The 17,075-nt window shown below is 41.6% G+C and overlaps 1 protein-coding gene across 5 annotated transcripts in view; it reads right to left on the minus strand.

The window, feature by feature from the left end:
* The window catches only part of NEK4 (NIMA related kinase 4), a 64,845-nt gene that overhangs the window by 15,254 nt on the left and 32,516 nt on the right, over positions 1-17,075 (minus strand). Inside the window, exons 8-15 of one of the 5 annotated variants that reach the window (XM_066351215.1) lie at positions 16,152-16,301; positions 13,780-13,929; positions 13,244-13,310; positions 12,362-12,471; positions 9,362-9,450; positions 5,212-5,417; positions 3,770-3,903; positions 352-600 (exon numbers count right to left, since the gene is read on the minus strand). In XM_066351215.1, the coding sequence (XP_066207312.1) occupies positions 598-600; positions 3,770-3,903; positions 5,212-5,417; positions 9,362-9,450; positions 12,362-12,471; positions 13,244-13,310; positions 13,780-13,929; positions 16,152-16,301 (909 nt within the window). In that variant the 3' untranslated portion in view covers positions 352-597. Of the gene's footprint in view, positions 1-351; positions 601-2,950; positions 2,996-3,769; positions 3,904-5,211; positions 5,418-9,361; positions 9,451-12,361; positions 12,472-13,243; positions 13,311-13,779; positions 13,930-16,151; positions 16,302-17,075 lie in introns of those variants that run through there. The other 4 variants (XM_066351216.1, XM_066351214.1, XR_010747214.1 and 1 more) reach the window with 4 other exon arrangements.

A 17,075-nucleotide genomic window follows, 5' to 3' on the forward strand; every position in this document is an offset into this window, starting at 1 on the left:
GACCTTGGAACTCATTTAATCTGTTGCGCATCAGAGTCCTCATCTGTAAAATGGGGATACCAGTACCAACTTCACTGCATTGTTGGGATTTAAACAACTTAACAAATGTAAGGGTACTTAGAACACTGTGCCGCACTTTTTAAAGTGTTACTACTACTACTGCTTATAGAACGACAGAACAAAACCTAGAATCACTGAGTGCTAAGATTATACTGATCTTTTAATAATATCTGTATGTTTCACAATATTTACATATTATTAACTTTCTATTCAGATAAGGAAAGACAATAAATAATTTTTAAAAATTAGTACAGAGCCCTGCCCTATTGTCTCAGTGCATAGAGTGTCAGCCCGGCATACAGAAGTCTCAGATTCAATCCCCAATCAGGGAACACATGAGAAGTGACCATCTGTTTATCTTGCCCTCCCTCTCCCCCTTCTCTTTCTCTTCTCCTCTTGCAGACAGTGATTTGACTGGTTCAAGTGTCAGCCCCAGGCTCTGAGGATAGCTCAGCTGACTTGACCATCAGCCCCAGATTGCCAGGTGGATCCCAGTCGAGGTGCATGTGAGAGTCTGTCTCACCATCTCCCCTCCTCTCACTTAAAATAAATAAAGTAAAAATAAAAATTAGTATAGAATTGTTTGTGTTATATAAGTATGCTTTATTGTTACTTTCAAATTTGGGAACATACATAATGAATTAATATCTCAAAAAGAAAAAATTTAAGTATAATATATAGTTAACTTTAAGCAGAAAAGTCAGGTAAGTTAAACTAAAATATATTCAAAACAAAATTCTATAGTGTCCTAATAGAAATCCAAATAATAGCCAAAACAATCTTGAAAAAGAGTGAAGTTGGAGGACTCACACTTTGTGTTTTCAAAGCTTACTACAAAGCTACATAATCAAGACAGTGTGGTACAGACATAAGGAAAGACATAATTGAGAGTCTAGAAATAAACCCTTACATTACAGTCAATTGATTTTTTTTCTTTCTTTTTTTTTGACAGAGACACAGAGAGTGTCAGAGAGAGGGACGGATAGGGACAGACAGGGAGAGAGATAGGAAGCATCAATTTTTTGTTGCGATACCTTAGTTGTTCAATAATTGCTTTTTCATATGTGCCTTGATGAAGAGGGGTGTTACAGCACAGTAAGTGATCCCTTTTTCAAGCCAGCAACCTTGGGCTCAAGGCAGTGACCTCAGGCTTCAAGACAGAGACCTTTGGGTTCAAGCCAGCAACCATAGGGTCATGTCTATGGTCCCATGCTCAAGCCACTGACCTCATGCTCAAGCTGGGAAGCCTCCACTCAAGCTGGATGAGCCCATGCTCAAGCTGGCGACATCAAAGTTTTGAATCTGGGTCATTTGCATCTCAGTCTGAGGCTCTATCCACTGCGCCACAGCCTGGTCAGGCTACAGGCCAAGACAATTCAACAAATGATGGTAAGACAACAGGATATCCATATGCAAAAGAATGAAGTTGGAGCCCTTCCTTATACAATACAAAATATTAACTAAAAATGGGTTACAGATCTAATTGTGTTTAAAAAACAAGACTCTTAGGTCCTGTCCAGTGGCTCAGTGGTATAGCATCAGCCCAATGTGTGGATGTCCCAGGTTCAATTCCCTATCAGGGCACACAAGAGAAGTGACCATCTGCTTCTCTACCCCTTCCTCCATTATCTCTCTCTCTCTCTTCCCCTCCCTCAGCAATGGCCTGATTGGTTCGAGCGCATTGGCCCCAGGCGCTGAGGATGGCTCCATGGAGCCTCCACCTCAGGAGCTAAAAAAAAGCTCAGTTGTGAGCATGGCCCCAGATGGGCAGAGCATCAGCCCCAGACAGGGGTTGCCAGGTGGATCCTGGTGGGGGCATATGCGGGAGTCTCTCTCCATCTCCACTCTTCTTACTTGGAAAAGAAATAATAATAATAATAAAAAAGAACTTTGGCTCTGGCCAGTTGGCTCAGTGGTAGAATGTTGGCCTCATGTGTGAATGTTCCAGGTTCAATTTCCAGTCAGGGCAAACAGGAGAACCACCCATCTGCTTCTCCACCACCCCTCTTGCTTCTCTCTCTCTCTCTCTCTCTCTCTCTCTCTTTCATCCCTTCCTGCAGCCATAGCTAGATTGGAGCAAGGTGGCCCCTGGCACTGAGGATGGCTCCATGGCCTTCTCCTCAGGCACTAGGAAGAGCTTGGTTGCAGAGCAATGCTCCAGAGGGGCACAGCATCACCCCTGGTGGGTTTTCCGGGTGGATCCCGGTCAGGGTATATGTAGGAATCTGTTTCTCTGCCTCCCCTCCTCTCACTCAATAAAATAAATTAAATAAATAAATAAATAAAACTTTTAGAAGAAAACATAGGAATAAATCTTTGTGATCTTAGATTAGGGATAGTCTTCTTCGATACAACACCAAGCGACAAAAAATGAAATAGATATATTAAATTTTAACAGAATTAAAGCATTCTGTGATACAGACAATGCTTTTAGAAACTGAAAAACAATTATAGAATAGGAAAAATAGTTTGCAAATCATGTACCTGATAAAGGATTTATATCCAGAATATATAAGAACTCTTACAACTCAACAATAAAAAGAAAAATGACATTGCTTAATTGCTGGTGGTACAGTGGATAGTATGTTGACCTGGCATGCAAGGTCCCAGGTTCGAATGCCGAGGTCACTGGCTTGAGTGCAGGATCATCAACATGATCCCAAGGTCACTGGCTTGAGCAAGGGGTCATTGGCTCAGCTTGAGCCCTCTCCTCCACCCATCAAGGCATGTACGAGAAGTGATCAATGAACAACTAAAGTGACACAGTTACAAGTTGATGCTTCTCATCTCTCTTTCTTCCTGTCTCTCTCTCTCTCTTGCAAAAAAATAAAAAGATAAATAACAATTTAAAAATGTGTAAAAGATCAAAATAGACATGTCTCCAGATATACAATGGCTAACAGGTACATGAAAGATTCTCCATGTTCCTTATTCACTAGGGAAAAGCAAATAAAAATCATGAGAAACTACTCCTCACCCATTTGAATGGCTATAATCAAAATGATGACAATAATAAGAGTTGACAAGGATGTGGAGAAATTAGAACCCTCACACATTACTAGTGGGAATGTAAAATGATGAAGTCATTTTGAAAAACAGTCTGCCCATTCTTCAAAATGTTAAATATAGATTTTCCCTATGATTCAGAAATTCCCACTCTCAGGTACATACCCCCCCAAAATGAAAATATGTCCACATAAAAACTTGTACATGAACATTCACAACAGCATTATTAGTAGTAGCCAAACAGTGGAAATAATCTAAACGTCCAAAAGCTGATGAATAAATAAACAAAACATGGTATAGCCAAACAACGGACTACTTTTGGTTATATAAATGAAATATGTGATATATGGATTATGTATTTTGCTAAATCAAAGAAGCTAATCACAAAAGACCACTTATTTCATATGATTCTATTTAAATGAAATATACAGAATAGAAAAAACTATACAGACAAATACTCATGGTTAGTTAGGGGTGGAGAGCTTTGGGAAAAATGGAAAGTAGACTGCCAATAGGTACAATGTTTGTTTTGGGGTAATTAAACGTTCTAACATCGGTTGTGGTAATGGTGTTATAACTGACTAAAAACCATTGAATTGTACATTTTAAATAGGTAAAATGTAGAGTATGTTAATTATATTTCAAAAGGCTGTTAAAAAAATTGTACAGCATAAGTAGCTGACACAGCTAACAGGACACTCACCTCTCTCTCCAATTCATCGTCCTCTTCTAAAATATCATACACCTGCTCCAAAAGCTGAAGTCCCAGACCCCGGACTACATCAGCTCTCAAGATTTCAACTACTCTTCTGATCTTTTCAGAACCTGGCATGATACCTAAAAAGTAATAACGAAGACAGGAAAGAAATAAATACTCTCACCACTCCAATAATAAGAATGCAATGTTTTTTTTAAATCTTGTCATGTTAAGATTCCTTTTACTTTGAATGATTTCATGGGTTTTTTTTGGTTTGTTTTAGAGAGAGAGAGAGAGACAGATAGGGACAGACAGACGGGAATGGAGAGAACATGAATTCTTTGTTGCTGCACTTCAGTTGTTCACTGATTGCTTCCTCATATGTGCCTTGACCAGGCGTCTCTAGCCAAGCCAGTGATCCTTTGCTCAAGCCAGCGACCTCAAGCTCAAGCCAGCAATCTTGGGCTTCAAGCCAGTGACCTTTGGGCTCAAGCCAACAAACATGGGGTCATGTCTATGATCCCACAATCAAGCCAGCAACATCATGCTAAAGCTGGATGAACACATGCTCAAGCTGGTGATCTTGAGGTTTCAAATCTGGGTCTGCAACATCCCAGGCCAATGCCCTATCCACTGTGCCACTGCCTGATCAGGCTACTTCATGCATTTTTAATGACTAAATGTATTTAAGCCTGTCCTGTGGTGGTACAGTGGATAGAGTATTGACCTGGAATGCTGAGGTCTCTGGTTTAAAACGTGGCGCTTGTCTGGTCAAGGCACATACGAGAAGTAACGTACGAAGATGCTTCCTGCTCCCCCACCCCCGCCTTTCTCTCTCTTTCTCTCTCTCTAAAGTCAATAAATAAAATCTTTAAAAAATAAATAAAATGTATGTAAACATATCTCAGAGATATTGCAAGTTTGGTTCCAGACTACAACAATAGGTGAGTCACATGAATTTTTGGGTTTCCCAGTGCATATAAAAGTTATGTTCACACTATACTGGGATCTATTAAGTGCAATAGCATTGTTTTGTAAAAATGTATATACTTTAATTGGAAAATACTTTATTACTAAAAAATGTTAACCATCTGAGCCTGTTGGAAAATGGCACCAACAGACTTGCTGAATGCAGGGTTGTCACAAATCTTCAATTTGTAAAAAACACAGTATCTGCAAAATGTAATAAAGTGAAGTACAATAAAACAAGGTATGACTATATATGAATTTATGCTTGATGTCTCATTACCACCTCCTAAACCTAAAAAACAACTGTGTAATCTGAAGAAAATCTATGTGAAAAATCCCAACATATATTTATTTTTAAAAATCAATTTTCATGCAACTTTTCAGGAACATAACTGTTACATAAAACAAGATATAGCTTTTATGGAGCTATCCAATAAACATATGCTCCCCAGGTTGCTATAAAAGAATAAACTGATCACCTAAAGGTAGCTCTTTAAAATGGAATTCCTCTGCCTGTTCTGCAACTTTCCCATGAAGTATCAGTGTGTCCCGATACTTCTGATGAAGTTTAAATTCTGACACTGGTTCTGGTACTGGGAGATCTTCACAGGTCTCTTTAGAGTCCAACTTTAGGGTCTGAGTCATCAATTGTACCAAATCACTCATTTCACTTGAATGACCTTTCCTGGAAAAAAAAAATTCTCTTAGTTATTTAATTGGCTTCATGAAAACTTTCCATTAAAAAATTAGATGCCAGGCCCTGGCCAGGTGGCTCAATGGATAGAGTGTCATGATGGCACACTGAGGTCGCAGGTTTGATCCCGGTCAGGGCACATACAAGAAGCAACCAATGAGTGTACAACTAAATGGAACTAAGTGGAAAAGTGAGTTGATGCTTTTCTCTCCCTCTCTCTCACTTTCTTCTCCTTACCCTGTCTCTCTCTTCCCCCTTCCTCTCTCTCTCTCAAATCAACAGAAAAAAAAATTTGATATCAAATGACCAAATGGCCTCTAAGAAGTTCTGTTTCCAAATGGTCAAGTAAGCTCCTACAGAAAGATCCTTCTAAAAGTAACAAGTACAAACACTGAATAGAATACAATAATCTACTATATGAAGGCACTGGAGAATGTACAAAATCTGCAAGCAGAATCTGGAGGAAAGTCAACACCTTTCAGCTTAAGGGAAGGCCATAGGTACTAAAGTATAACAGAAAACCCACATTCTTTCTGGCCTGAAGAACCAAAGGACACAGTTCAAGACAACTACTACCACTAGGAAGTGAGAAAGGAATCTAGGAAAGGGAAGAACAAGAGAGATGAATTCCCAGATTCTGTGTATAAATTCTGTCCAACTATTTCTATTTTTTAAAGATTTCATTTATTCACTTTAGAGAGAAGAGAGGAGGGGAGAGAGAGAGAAAGGGGCGAGAACAGGAAGCATCAACTCCCATGTGGATTGACCAGGCAAGCCAGGGTTTCGAACCAGCGACCTCAGCATTACAGGTTGATGCTTTATCCACTGCACCACCACAGGTCAGGCCCAACGATTTTTAAGTAACTTAACTACCTTCAAGCACAAAGCTCAAGAATATTTAAAGAAATATAAAAATAGCCCTGGCCGGTTGGCTCAGTGGTAGAGCGTTGGCCTGGCGTGCAGAAGTCCCGGGTTCGATTCCCAGCCAGGGCACACAGGAGAAGCGCCCATCTGCTTCTCCACCCCTCCCCCTCTCCTTCCTCTCTGTCTCTCTCTTCCCCTCCCGCAGCCGAGGCTCCATTGGAGCAAAGATGGCCCGGGCACTGGGGATGACTCCTTGGCCTCTGCCCCAGGCGCTAGAGTGGCTCTGGTAGCAACAGAGCGACGCCCCGGAGGGGCAGAGCGTCGCCCCCTGGTGGGCGTGCCGGGTGGATCCCGGTCGGGCGCATGCGGGAGTCTGTCTGACTGTCTCTCCCCGTTTCCAGCTTCAGGAAAAAAAAAAGAAATATAAAAATATCACCTCCTGGCCCTGGCTGCGTGGCTCAAGCATCGACCCATAAGGCCAGAGGTCACAGGTTCAACCCCCAGTCAGGGCATGTACAAGAAGCAATCAATTAGTACACAACTAAATGAAACAACAAGTTGATGCCTCTCTCTCTCTTTCTCTCTCCCTCTCTCTCTCTCCTTTCCTCCAACCCCTCTTTCTCACCCTAGTCCTCTCTCTCTCAAATCAATGGGAAAAAAAGGTGTTTTTGACAGAGACAGAGAGTCAGAGAGAGGGACAGATAAGGACTGACAGACAGGAAGGGAGAGAGATGAGAAGCATCAATTTTTCGTTGTAACTCCTTAGTTGTTCATTGATTGCTTTCTCATATGTGCCTTAAATGAGGGGCTACAGCAGAGCAAGTGACCCCTTGCTCAAGCCAGTGACCTTGGGCTCAAGCCAGCAACCTTGGGCTTCAAGCCAGCAACTTTGGGTTCGAGCCAGCGACCATGGGGTCATGTCTATGATCCCATGCTCAAGCCAGCAACCCCACGCTCAAGTTGGGTGAGCCTGAGCTCAAGCTGATGAGCCCGAGCTCAATCCGGCGACCTTGGGTCTCGAACCTGGGCCCTCCACATCCCAGTCCAAAACTCTATCCGCTGTGCCACTGCCTGAACAGGTTGGAAATTTTTTTAAAAAATTAAAAATACCACTTTCTAATGAGAGAAAATTGACAACATCTGGAATCCAGTCAAAAATACCAAACATGCAAAGAAGCAGGAAAATAGCACACATTTGTAAAGAAAAAAAAAAAGCAGGTAATAGAAACAGACCCAGAAGTTACACAGGTGATAGAATTAGTAAAGATATTAAAGCTAATTTAAATAATTATTATAAACTTATTATAAAAATATTCCATATGTCCTTGGTCCTGGCCGGCCCAGGGTGCAGATATCCTGCATTCGATCCCCGGTCAGGGCACATATGAGAAGAAACCATCTGCTTCTCTTCCCCTCCCTCTCCCCCTTCTCTCTTTCTTCTCCTCTGTGAGGTACTGAGGATAGCTTGGTTGATTCAAACATTAGCCCCAGACGAGTGTTGGGTGGATCCTGGTCAAGGCACATGCAGGAAACTGTCTCACTAGCTCTCCCCACCTCTCACTTAAAAAAACAAAACAAAACCACATGGCCAAAGTAGAGAAAGGTTCTAAATATTAAGGAGAAGCATGAAAGATATAAAAGAAGACCCAAATTGAACTCCTAGAAATGAAAAGTAGAATGTATTAAATACATTGTATGGGATTAACAGACTAGAGACCACAGAAGATTACTGAACTCAAAGACATAGCAATAGAATCTATGAAAAATAAAACAGAAAAAAAGTCTGAAAAATTAACACCATCAGTGAGCTTTGGGACACCTTTAAGTAATTAATATACCTGTAATTAGAATTTTCAAAGAGGCAGTAGTGGGTCCAAAAAAATATTTGAAAATATAATGGCCAAAGATTCATGGAAAGTTATAAACCCAGATATCTAAAAGACATCTGTGGCCTGGTGGGATAACTCTGTTGGTGAGAGCATAGTCCTGGGGTTGCTGGTTCAAGCCCTAGTCAGAGCACATACAGTAACAGACCTGTTCCTCTCCCTCTTTTCATCCTTCTCTCTCTCTCTTACCCCTTCCTCTTTCTCTCTTCTTTCCTCTTTCTCTAAAATCAATAAATTCAAAAAAAATTATTTTAAACCCAAAGAACGAAGAACAGTTTTATCTATTTATTTATTTATTTTTACAGGGACAGAGAGAGAGTCCGAGAGAGGGATAGATAGGGACAGACAGACAGGAACGCAGAGAGATGAGAAGTGTCAATCATCAGTTTTTTGTTGCCACACCTTAGTTGTTCATTGATTGCTTTCTCATATGTGCCTTGACCATCGGCCTTCAGCAGACCAAGTGACCCCTTGCTCGAGACAGCGACCTTGGGTCCAAGCTGGTGAGCTTTTTGCTCAAACCAGATGAGCCCGCGCTCAAGCTGGTGACCTCGGGGTCTCGAACCTGGGTCCTTCTGCATCCCAGTCCTACGCTCTATCCACTGTGCCACCGCCTGGTCAGGCTGAAGAACAGTCTAAAAGAAAAAAAACAAAAAAGAAAGCTTGACTAGTGGTGGTACAGTGGATAGAGCATCGACCTAGGACTCTGAGTTTCCAGGTTCGAAACCCCAAGGTTGTCGGTGTGAGGGTGGGCTTGAAAACAGACTTGCCAACTTGAGCAAGAGATCATCAACTTGATCCCAAGGTCACTGTCTTGAGCCCAAAAGTCACTGGCTTGAACAAGGGGTCACTGGCTCAGCTGGAGTCCCCCGTTAAGGCACATATAGAAGCAATCAATGAACAACAAAAGTGACACGGTTGATGCTTCTCATCCCTCTCCCTTCCTATTTTTTGCCTGTCTTTCTCTCTCACTAAAAAAAGAAAAAAAGAAGACATTTATAAAAAGTCTGAATGAAAATCAGATGTGTTCATTAGAAGAGGTATTTTAAGCACTAACATATATCAAAAACCACTTTTAATGCTATTGATGACAATACTACAGGTCTGAATACTACTATAAATATACATTTAGAATTAATTTAAACAGAAATAGTTGATGAAGGGAGATAGAAAAACAGGACTCACCCTTCCCTGGAATCACCATCTGATTTATCAGTTGAACTTGTAGAAGAACTTAACTCCTCCTCAGAGAAACAATGAGTGAGTTTCCTTTTCTATTAATGTTTGGAAAAACAAAACTCCATGTGACAACACAACCAGAATGCAATACATGAAAAAGCCTTAGATGCAATGTGCTATAGTGTGCATTTAGGTCTAATTTAACAGAAGAAATTACAGGACATAAAAATTGAAGTTACTTTACCCAAATGATGTCCCAGTTCACCCATGAAGTTCACAAGTAAAACCTGAGGAACATCATATGAAGTTTTACAAGGCCCTGGAAAGTCTCAGCTATGAAAATACTTCCTATTTAGAGAAGAGTGGACAAACAGTCCTGGTGTTACAACTCCTAAGCAGAGAGCTGATACCACAAGGAATATTGGCATTTTAAACTAAACAAAATGCCACCTAAATAAAAGCAATCTCAGTTTGTTCCTATGTGAGTCTTTGTTAAAATACTTCAAAATGCCTGACCTGTGGCGGCACAGTGGATAAAGCATCAACCTAGAATCCTGAAGTTGCTGGTTTGAAACCCTGGGCTGGCTCGGTCAAGGCACATATAACAAGCAACCAATGCACGACTAAAGTGGAGCAACTATGAGTGATACTTCTCACCCCCCCTTATGTCTGTAAAATCAATAAATAAAATCTTTAAAAAAATCAAAGTTTAAAATACTTTAAAGAACTACTTGATATAATTACACACAAACCCTACGATCATTTCAATTAGCGAAACAACTAAATCATAGAATATTGGGGGGGGGGTGTTTTTAAGATTTTATTTATTCATTTTAGAAAGAGGGTGAGAAAGAGAGAGAGAAAAGGAGGGAGGAGCAGGAAGCATCAACTCCCATATGTGCCTTGACCAGGAAAGCCCAGGGTTTCAAACTGGCAACCTCAACATTTCAGGTTGATGCATTATCCACTGCACCACCATAGGTCAGGCCAGAATACTGTTAAAGAAACAAATCTTCATTTCCTTTATAAACAGGAGGTTTCTATTTTTTTTTAAGAATAATATGGCCCTGGCTGGTTGGCTCAGTGGCAGAGCATTGGCCCGGCATGTGGATGTTATGGGTTCAATTCCTGGTCAGGGCACATATGAGAAGTGTGTGCTTCTCTTCCATACCATCTGCTTCTCTTCCCCTCCTTCTCCCCCTTCTCTCCCTTCTTTCCCTCTTCTCCCTCTCGCAGCCAGTGGCTTAAATGGTTGAAGCGTCAGCCCTGGGCGCTGAGGATAGCTTGGCTGGTCTGAGTGTTGGCCTCAGGTTCTAAGGATAGCTTGGTTGATTCAAGCATTGGCCCCAGATGGGGGTTGGTTGGTGAATCCTGGTAGGGGCACATGCAAAAATTTGAATCTCCACTCCTCTCACTTAAAATAATAACAACAATAATAATATGTTCCTAGAAATATGTCATAAACTGGAATACAGAAAAATGGGTAATTACCCCCAGGGGATTATTACACAGAAAAGTAAGCATGGTTGGAAACCTTGCAATTACCTACTTAGCCACCAAATGGTGCCCCTGCAACATCCCTAAGTGAAAAGGCAATGTCTTGGTCACAAAAAGGGAACTGAAGAAATGAAGCCAAGCCTAACCAGGAAGTGGCGCAGTGGATAGAGCGTCGGACTGGGATGCGGAAGGACCCAGGTTCGAGACCCCGAGGTCGCCAGCTTGAGTGCAGACTCATCTGGTTTGAGCAAAGCTCACCAGCTTGGACCCAAGGTCGCTGGCTCAAGCAAGGGGTTACTCGGTCTGCTGAAGGCCCACGGTCAAGGCACATATGAGAAAGCAATCAATGAACAACTAAGGTGTTGCAACGTGCAATGAAAAACTAATGATTGATGCTTCTCATCTCTCTTCATTCCTGTCTATCTGTCCCTGTCTATCCCTCTCTCTGACTCACTCTCTGTCTCTGTAAAAAATAAATAAATAAGTAAAATTAAAAAAAATAAAATAAAAATAAAAAAGAAATGAAGCCAAGTGAGACTAAAATCTGGCCAGGTGGGTGGATATATTGGTAACACAGTAGAATAAGCAATGTGTTGCCTAGCAGAAGCCCTTTGAAAGTCTTGTTTTAACCCTTTGAGTGGCATGAACATTCATGTACATCCTCGTGCCTCCTGACCATACAGAGTACGATCATACAAAAATTTTTATTTTAAAAATGTGTAAGGCAACATTAAAAAAAGGCAAATGTAGGCCCAGGCCGGTTGGCTCAGTGGTAGAGCATCGCCCTGGTATGCAGGAGTCCCGGGTTTGATTCCCGGCCAGGGCACACAGGAGAAGCGCCCATCTGTTTCTCCACCCCTCCCTCTCTCTTTCCTCTCTGTCTCTCTCTTCCCCTCCCGCAGCCAAGGCTCCAATGGAGCAAAGTTGGCCCGGGCGCTGAGGATGGCTCCATGGCCTCTGCCTCAGGTGCTAGAATGGCTCTGGTTGCAACAGAGCGACACCCCAGATGGGCAGAGCATCGCCCCTTGGTGGGCATGCCGGGTGGATCCCGGTCGGGCGCATGCGGGAGTCTGTCTGACTGCCTCCCCGTTTCCAGCTTTGGAAAAATACCAAAAAAAAAAAAAAAAAAAGGCAAATGTATGTTCTTCTTGTTTCCATAAACTGGTTATCAAACAAACATGATTTTAAGTTAATAAAACTGGAACTGGAACTAATTTCATTTTTTGAAAAAAAAACCTCACTACTCAAAGGTTTAAAGAGTACCCAAGAAAAATATTTAATTAGGCTACCAACTGTTTAAAAGAGTGCCTGAAAAATTCATTCCTTTAATGAAGCAATCATAATCCTTTTAATTACTGACCAGTTCTGTTCTTTATCAAGAGTGAAAAGGTATAACTTAAGGCAGCACCCGTCCCATAAATAAACAGAACTGGCATTTATGAGATTTATTATATTAGGCCTGCCAGATGTAGACATGTCCACCTGTTTCCTTAGAACTAAGTAACGTACCTGAGCAAAGCTTTGGTCAGAAGACAACCATCGGGCAGGACTGGGCTGGCTTTCCTCTTGTGGCTTCCCTGGCCCCACTGCACTCAGAGAAGCTCTCCTCACTGAAGGGCCTGAAAAAGTGACCACCCCCAGCAGTTGCTTGTGGTAGGCTGCCCTCGACAGAAGAGGGCTTTGCACTGGTATGGAAGATAGCCCAGCAAGGGCCAACCTAGAAGTAACTCAGACAGCATATCATCATCACTCTGGTATCTGATACTTCAGTCCAAAACTCAGTTCTAGGTCTACAGGCTCTGTGACCTTCAGCAAGATACTTAACCACTCTGAGCCTAATTTCCCTCAGCTGCAAAATGGGGATAATGCTAGCTACCTACCTTTGACAGTTACTGTAAATATAACATGAGATAATGCCCTTAAAATACATACATAAGACATAGTTAGCATTCAATAAAAAAAACTGTTAGTGCTGTCTTTAGATAATAGCAATAGAAATGATCACAGCATTCAACCCTGGGCACCATCATTCTCTTGGCTTCCTCTCTCTGGTCCTATAAATCAGCACTTCTTTGACCAGCAGACTCTGATCATGAAAAAAAATTAAACACTCACTTGATTTGCTGTCTGAAATCTCCCAGGAGTTACTGCCATTCAAAGTCCTCTTCCTCTCCTTTTAAAATCCTCTTCTACTGATAATACAAGTTCCAGATCCAACAGTCTATGCTGATTTGTTTTTAAAGTCTTGACTAAGAAATTTCAAATTTTATTCCAAATTTTTTCCCACATATATTACTTTTGCTTGAAAATTCTTAACACCTCACAATCATAACCAATGCTTCTGGCCATGAGTCAAACCTCCAATAGATGAAGGAAAGAGAACAACTTTACCTAAGGGGAACATCTCCTCCTGTGACTGCTTTAGTCGCCTCCTCTCTCTTGCTGATAGTGGTCGATCCTTTTAAAGAAAGTTCAGGTTATTTCTGTTTCTACTCACTAATCATACAACACCTACAATGCATGATGCATCATCCAGCACTATAGGAAAGGCTTTGCACAGGCCTTAAAGGAGTGTCTATTTGAAACCATTCTGCATCAGGGTTACAGCCACTAGCTAGGACTGATTACAGCAGTCCCATTTCTGGGAAGTACTGTACTCATTTCTGGAGGGGCAATTGGGGAATTTTGCATTTCCTCCATTCAAAATCAACTTGGTCTCCTTAGTTAACCACAGCGACCATCTCTGGAACTTTAGAATCTATTTCAATCAGCGCTTCTGCTAAGAATCACAAATCTAACCCTTCCAGTGTTTGGCAAAAAGCAGGACTAAGATGTTCTAGTACAAAACTTCACAATATATGTAAAATTTCATAACTGAAAAAGATTTATAAGTTTTTTTAAAAATCCAACATATATCCCCCACAAACCTTTGATGATGACATCTCACTGCTCCTTGAACTGCTCACAGACTCAGTGACCACTCTACTTTGGTTTTCAGCATCATTTTGGGTTGATATGCCATCTCCTTTGCCAATAGTGGGAAGAGAAGGCAAAAGTTGAGGAGGAGCCTCCTGGAACTTAAATAATTTAAAAAGAGGTGAAGACTGTCAGTTTCATATGATAATCATAACCCTCTTAAGTTTCCCCATCAGTTAGTTTCTTATTTAATCAACAGTGATTTGCTCTCAAAAACTTAAAAACACTGCATTTTTGGGTAAAGAAACTCTGCCAAAAGTGAAGCATATGAGAGAGTGTCTATAAAAGTTAAGAAATTATGTAACTTCGGCCTGGCGAAGAGCGTCGGCCTGGCGTGTGGGGGACCCGGGTTCGATTCCCGGCCAGGGCACATAGGAGAGGCGCCCATTTGCTTCTCAACCTCCCCTCCTTCCTCTCTGTCTCTCTCTTCCCCTCCCGCAGCCAAGGCTCCATTGGAGCAAAGATGGCCCGGGCGCTGGGGATGGTTCCTTGGCCTCTGCCCCAGGCGCTAGAGTGGCTCTGGTGGTGGCAGAGCGACGCCCCGGAGGGGCAGAGCATCGCCCCTGGTGGGCATGCCAGGTGGATCCCGGTCGGGCACATGCGGGAGTCTGTCTGACTGTCTCTCCCCGTTTCCAGCTTAAGAAAATTTAGAAAAAAAAAAAGAAAAGAAAAAAAAAAAGAAATTATGTAATATCTCAAAGAAAAACAAGAAATAAATTATCAACATAATTTTATGCAGAAGAAATCATTCATCAATATAACAAGGAGAATCAGATATATACTATATACTTTTTTTTTTTTTTTTTTAGGCAAGAGAGACAGGAAGGGAGAGATGAGAAACATTAACTCATAATTGCATCATTTTAGTTGTTTATTGATTGCTTCTTATATGTGCCTTGACCAGGAGCTCCAGCTAGCCAGTGAACTTTGGGCTCAAGCCAGCAAGCATGGGGTCATGTCTATGATCCCTCACTCAAGCCAGTGACCCCGCACTCAAGCTCGGTGAGTGCGTGCTCATGCTGGTGATCTCTGGGTTTCAAACCTGGATCCTCAGTGTGCTAGGTCAATGCTTGATCCACTGCACAGCCACCTGGTCAGACAAGAGATTTACTCTTGTTAGCCTGTTCCTGGTTTTTTTGTTTGTTTGTTTGTTTGTTTGTTTTTACAGAGACAGAGAGAGAGTCAGAGAGAGGGACAGACAGACAGAAATGGAGAGAGATGAGAAGCATTAATCATCAGTTTTTCGTTGCAACACCTTAGTTGTTCATTGTCTGCTTTCTCATATATGCCTTGACCGTGGGCCTTCAGCAGACCGAGTAACCCCTTGCTGGAGCCAGCGACCTTGGGTCCAAGCTTGTGAGCTTTGCTCAAACCAGATGAGCCCGCACTCAAGCTGGCAACCTCGGGGTCTCGAACCTGGGTCCTCCGCATCCCAGTCCGATGCTCTATCCACTGCGCCACCACCTGGTCAGGCAGCCTGTTCCTTTAACTCTCAAATTGATCTGTCCATCTTTGCTGTGGAAGACAAAATCCTTACTCTGCTTCAATGAATGCATAAATAAGCAGAACAACAAATTGATATTTTTTTCTCTCTTCCTTTCTCTCTTGCTCTCAAATCAATAAATAAAATTTATTAATTAAATTAAAAATTTTTTTTTTAAATTTATTCATTTTAGAGACGAGAGGGAGAGAGAGAGGAGAGACAGAGAGAGAAGGGGGGAGGAGCTGGAAGCATCAACTCACATATGTGCCTTGACCAGGCAAGCCCAGGGTTTCAAACTGGTGACCTCAGCATTCCAGGTCAACGCTTTTTATCCACTGAGCCACCACAGGTCAGGCTATTAATTAAATTTTTAAAAAAGAACCCTAATGGCCCCAGCCAGTTGGCTCAGTGGAGAGAGTATTAGAAGTCCCAAGTTCAATCCTCAGTCTGGGCATGCAAGAGAAGTGACCATCTGCTCCTTTTCCCCTCCTTCTCCCCCTTCTCTCTTTCTTCTCCTCTTGTATCCAGTGGCTCAAATGGTTCGAGCATTGGCCCCAGGGGCTGAGTATAGCTTGGGTGATTTGAGCATCAGCTCCAGATGGGGGTTGCCCAGTGGATCCCAGTCAGGGCAAATACAGGAGTCTATCTTCCTCCTCTCACTTAAAAATAAAAAAGAAAGAAAACTAATATCTTGCCATCATCAACCTTCTCTAAAGGTTCCTTGCATTTCTTGTGTGCCTATTTGACAGCTGCTAATCATTCCAAGTAAAAATTGAGCTTCCTAAAGTATATTTCCCAAGCAGCAGCACAATGACTTATTCCAAAGAGATCTCATCCAACCTGTCTATTTTCCCCACTGTGTTCAGTCTGTTCTCTTTTCTTCTGCCGTCGCTGTCGAGACAGGGAAGGTTCAGACCCAGAACTGTGTGGTTGTAAACCTGGGTGAATTCTGTCCTGTTTCTCTAGAATACATTCACCAGCAACTTGATCCTTAAAAAAATAATAATAAAACAAAATAATAAAATAGTCTTTCAAATTTCCAAGTGGCCTCTATACCTACTTTAAAAATTATAAATGAGAATAAAAAGGAGTTGCCTTTCTCAAATTAAATGCTTATTTGCAGTGTTGACAGGCATAGATAAATGCTCAGTCATTCATATATTCTGGCTTTTTTCTTTTTCAAATTAAAAATATAAATATAATTATTTTAATTAAAATACTCATATTGTTATTAACTGAAACTACTGATGTTCAAATTATTTTTTAAATTTTTTCATTGATTTGAGAGAGAGAGAAAGGAGGGGGAGGGAAGGGGGAAGAGAGAGAAGGAGAAAGAGAGACAGAGAGAGAGAAGCATCAACTCGTTCCACTTAGTTGGTTCCATTTAGTTGTGCACTCATTGGTTGCTTTTTATATGTGCCCTAACTGGGAATCAAACCCATTATCTCACAATAGTATATTTACTAAGCCACCCGGCCAGGGCTCAAATTATATTTTTAAGTACTTTTAATAGGTTTTCTATTCAGAAAAGTAAAAAATGGCCTGACCTATGGTCACGCAGTGGATCAAGTGTTGATCTAGAATGCTGTGGTCACCAGTTCAAAACCCTGGGCTTGCCTGGTCAAGGCACATATGGGAGTTGATGCTTCCTCCCCCTCCCCCACTTCTCCCCCCCCTCTCCTGTCTCTAAAATAAATTTAAAAAAATTTAAAACATGTTTTAAATGAAATCCAATTAATATACACATATATTTCAATATTTCAA

The sequence above is a fragment of the Saccopteryx leptura genome, chromosome 10 (genome assembly GCF_036850995.1).
Source record: "Saccopteryx leptura isolate mSacLep1 chromosome 10, mSacLep1_pri_phased_curated, whole genome shotgun sequence".
NCBI classification, from domain to species: Eukaryota; Metazoa; Chordata; class Mammalia; order Chiroptera; family Emballonuridae; genus Saccopteryx; species Saccopteryx leptura.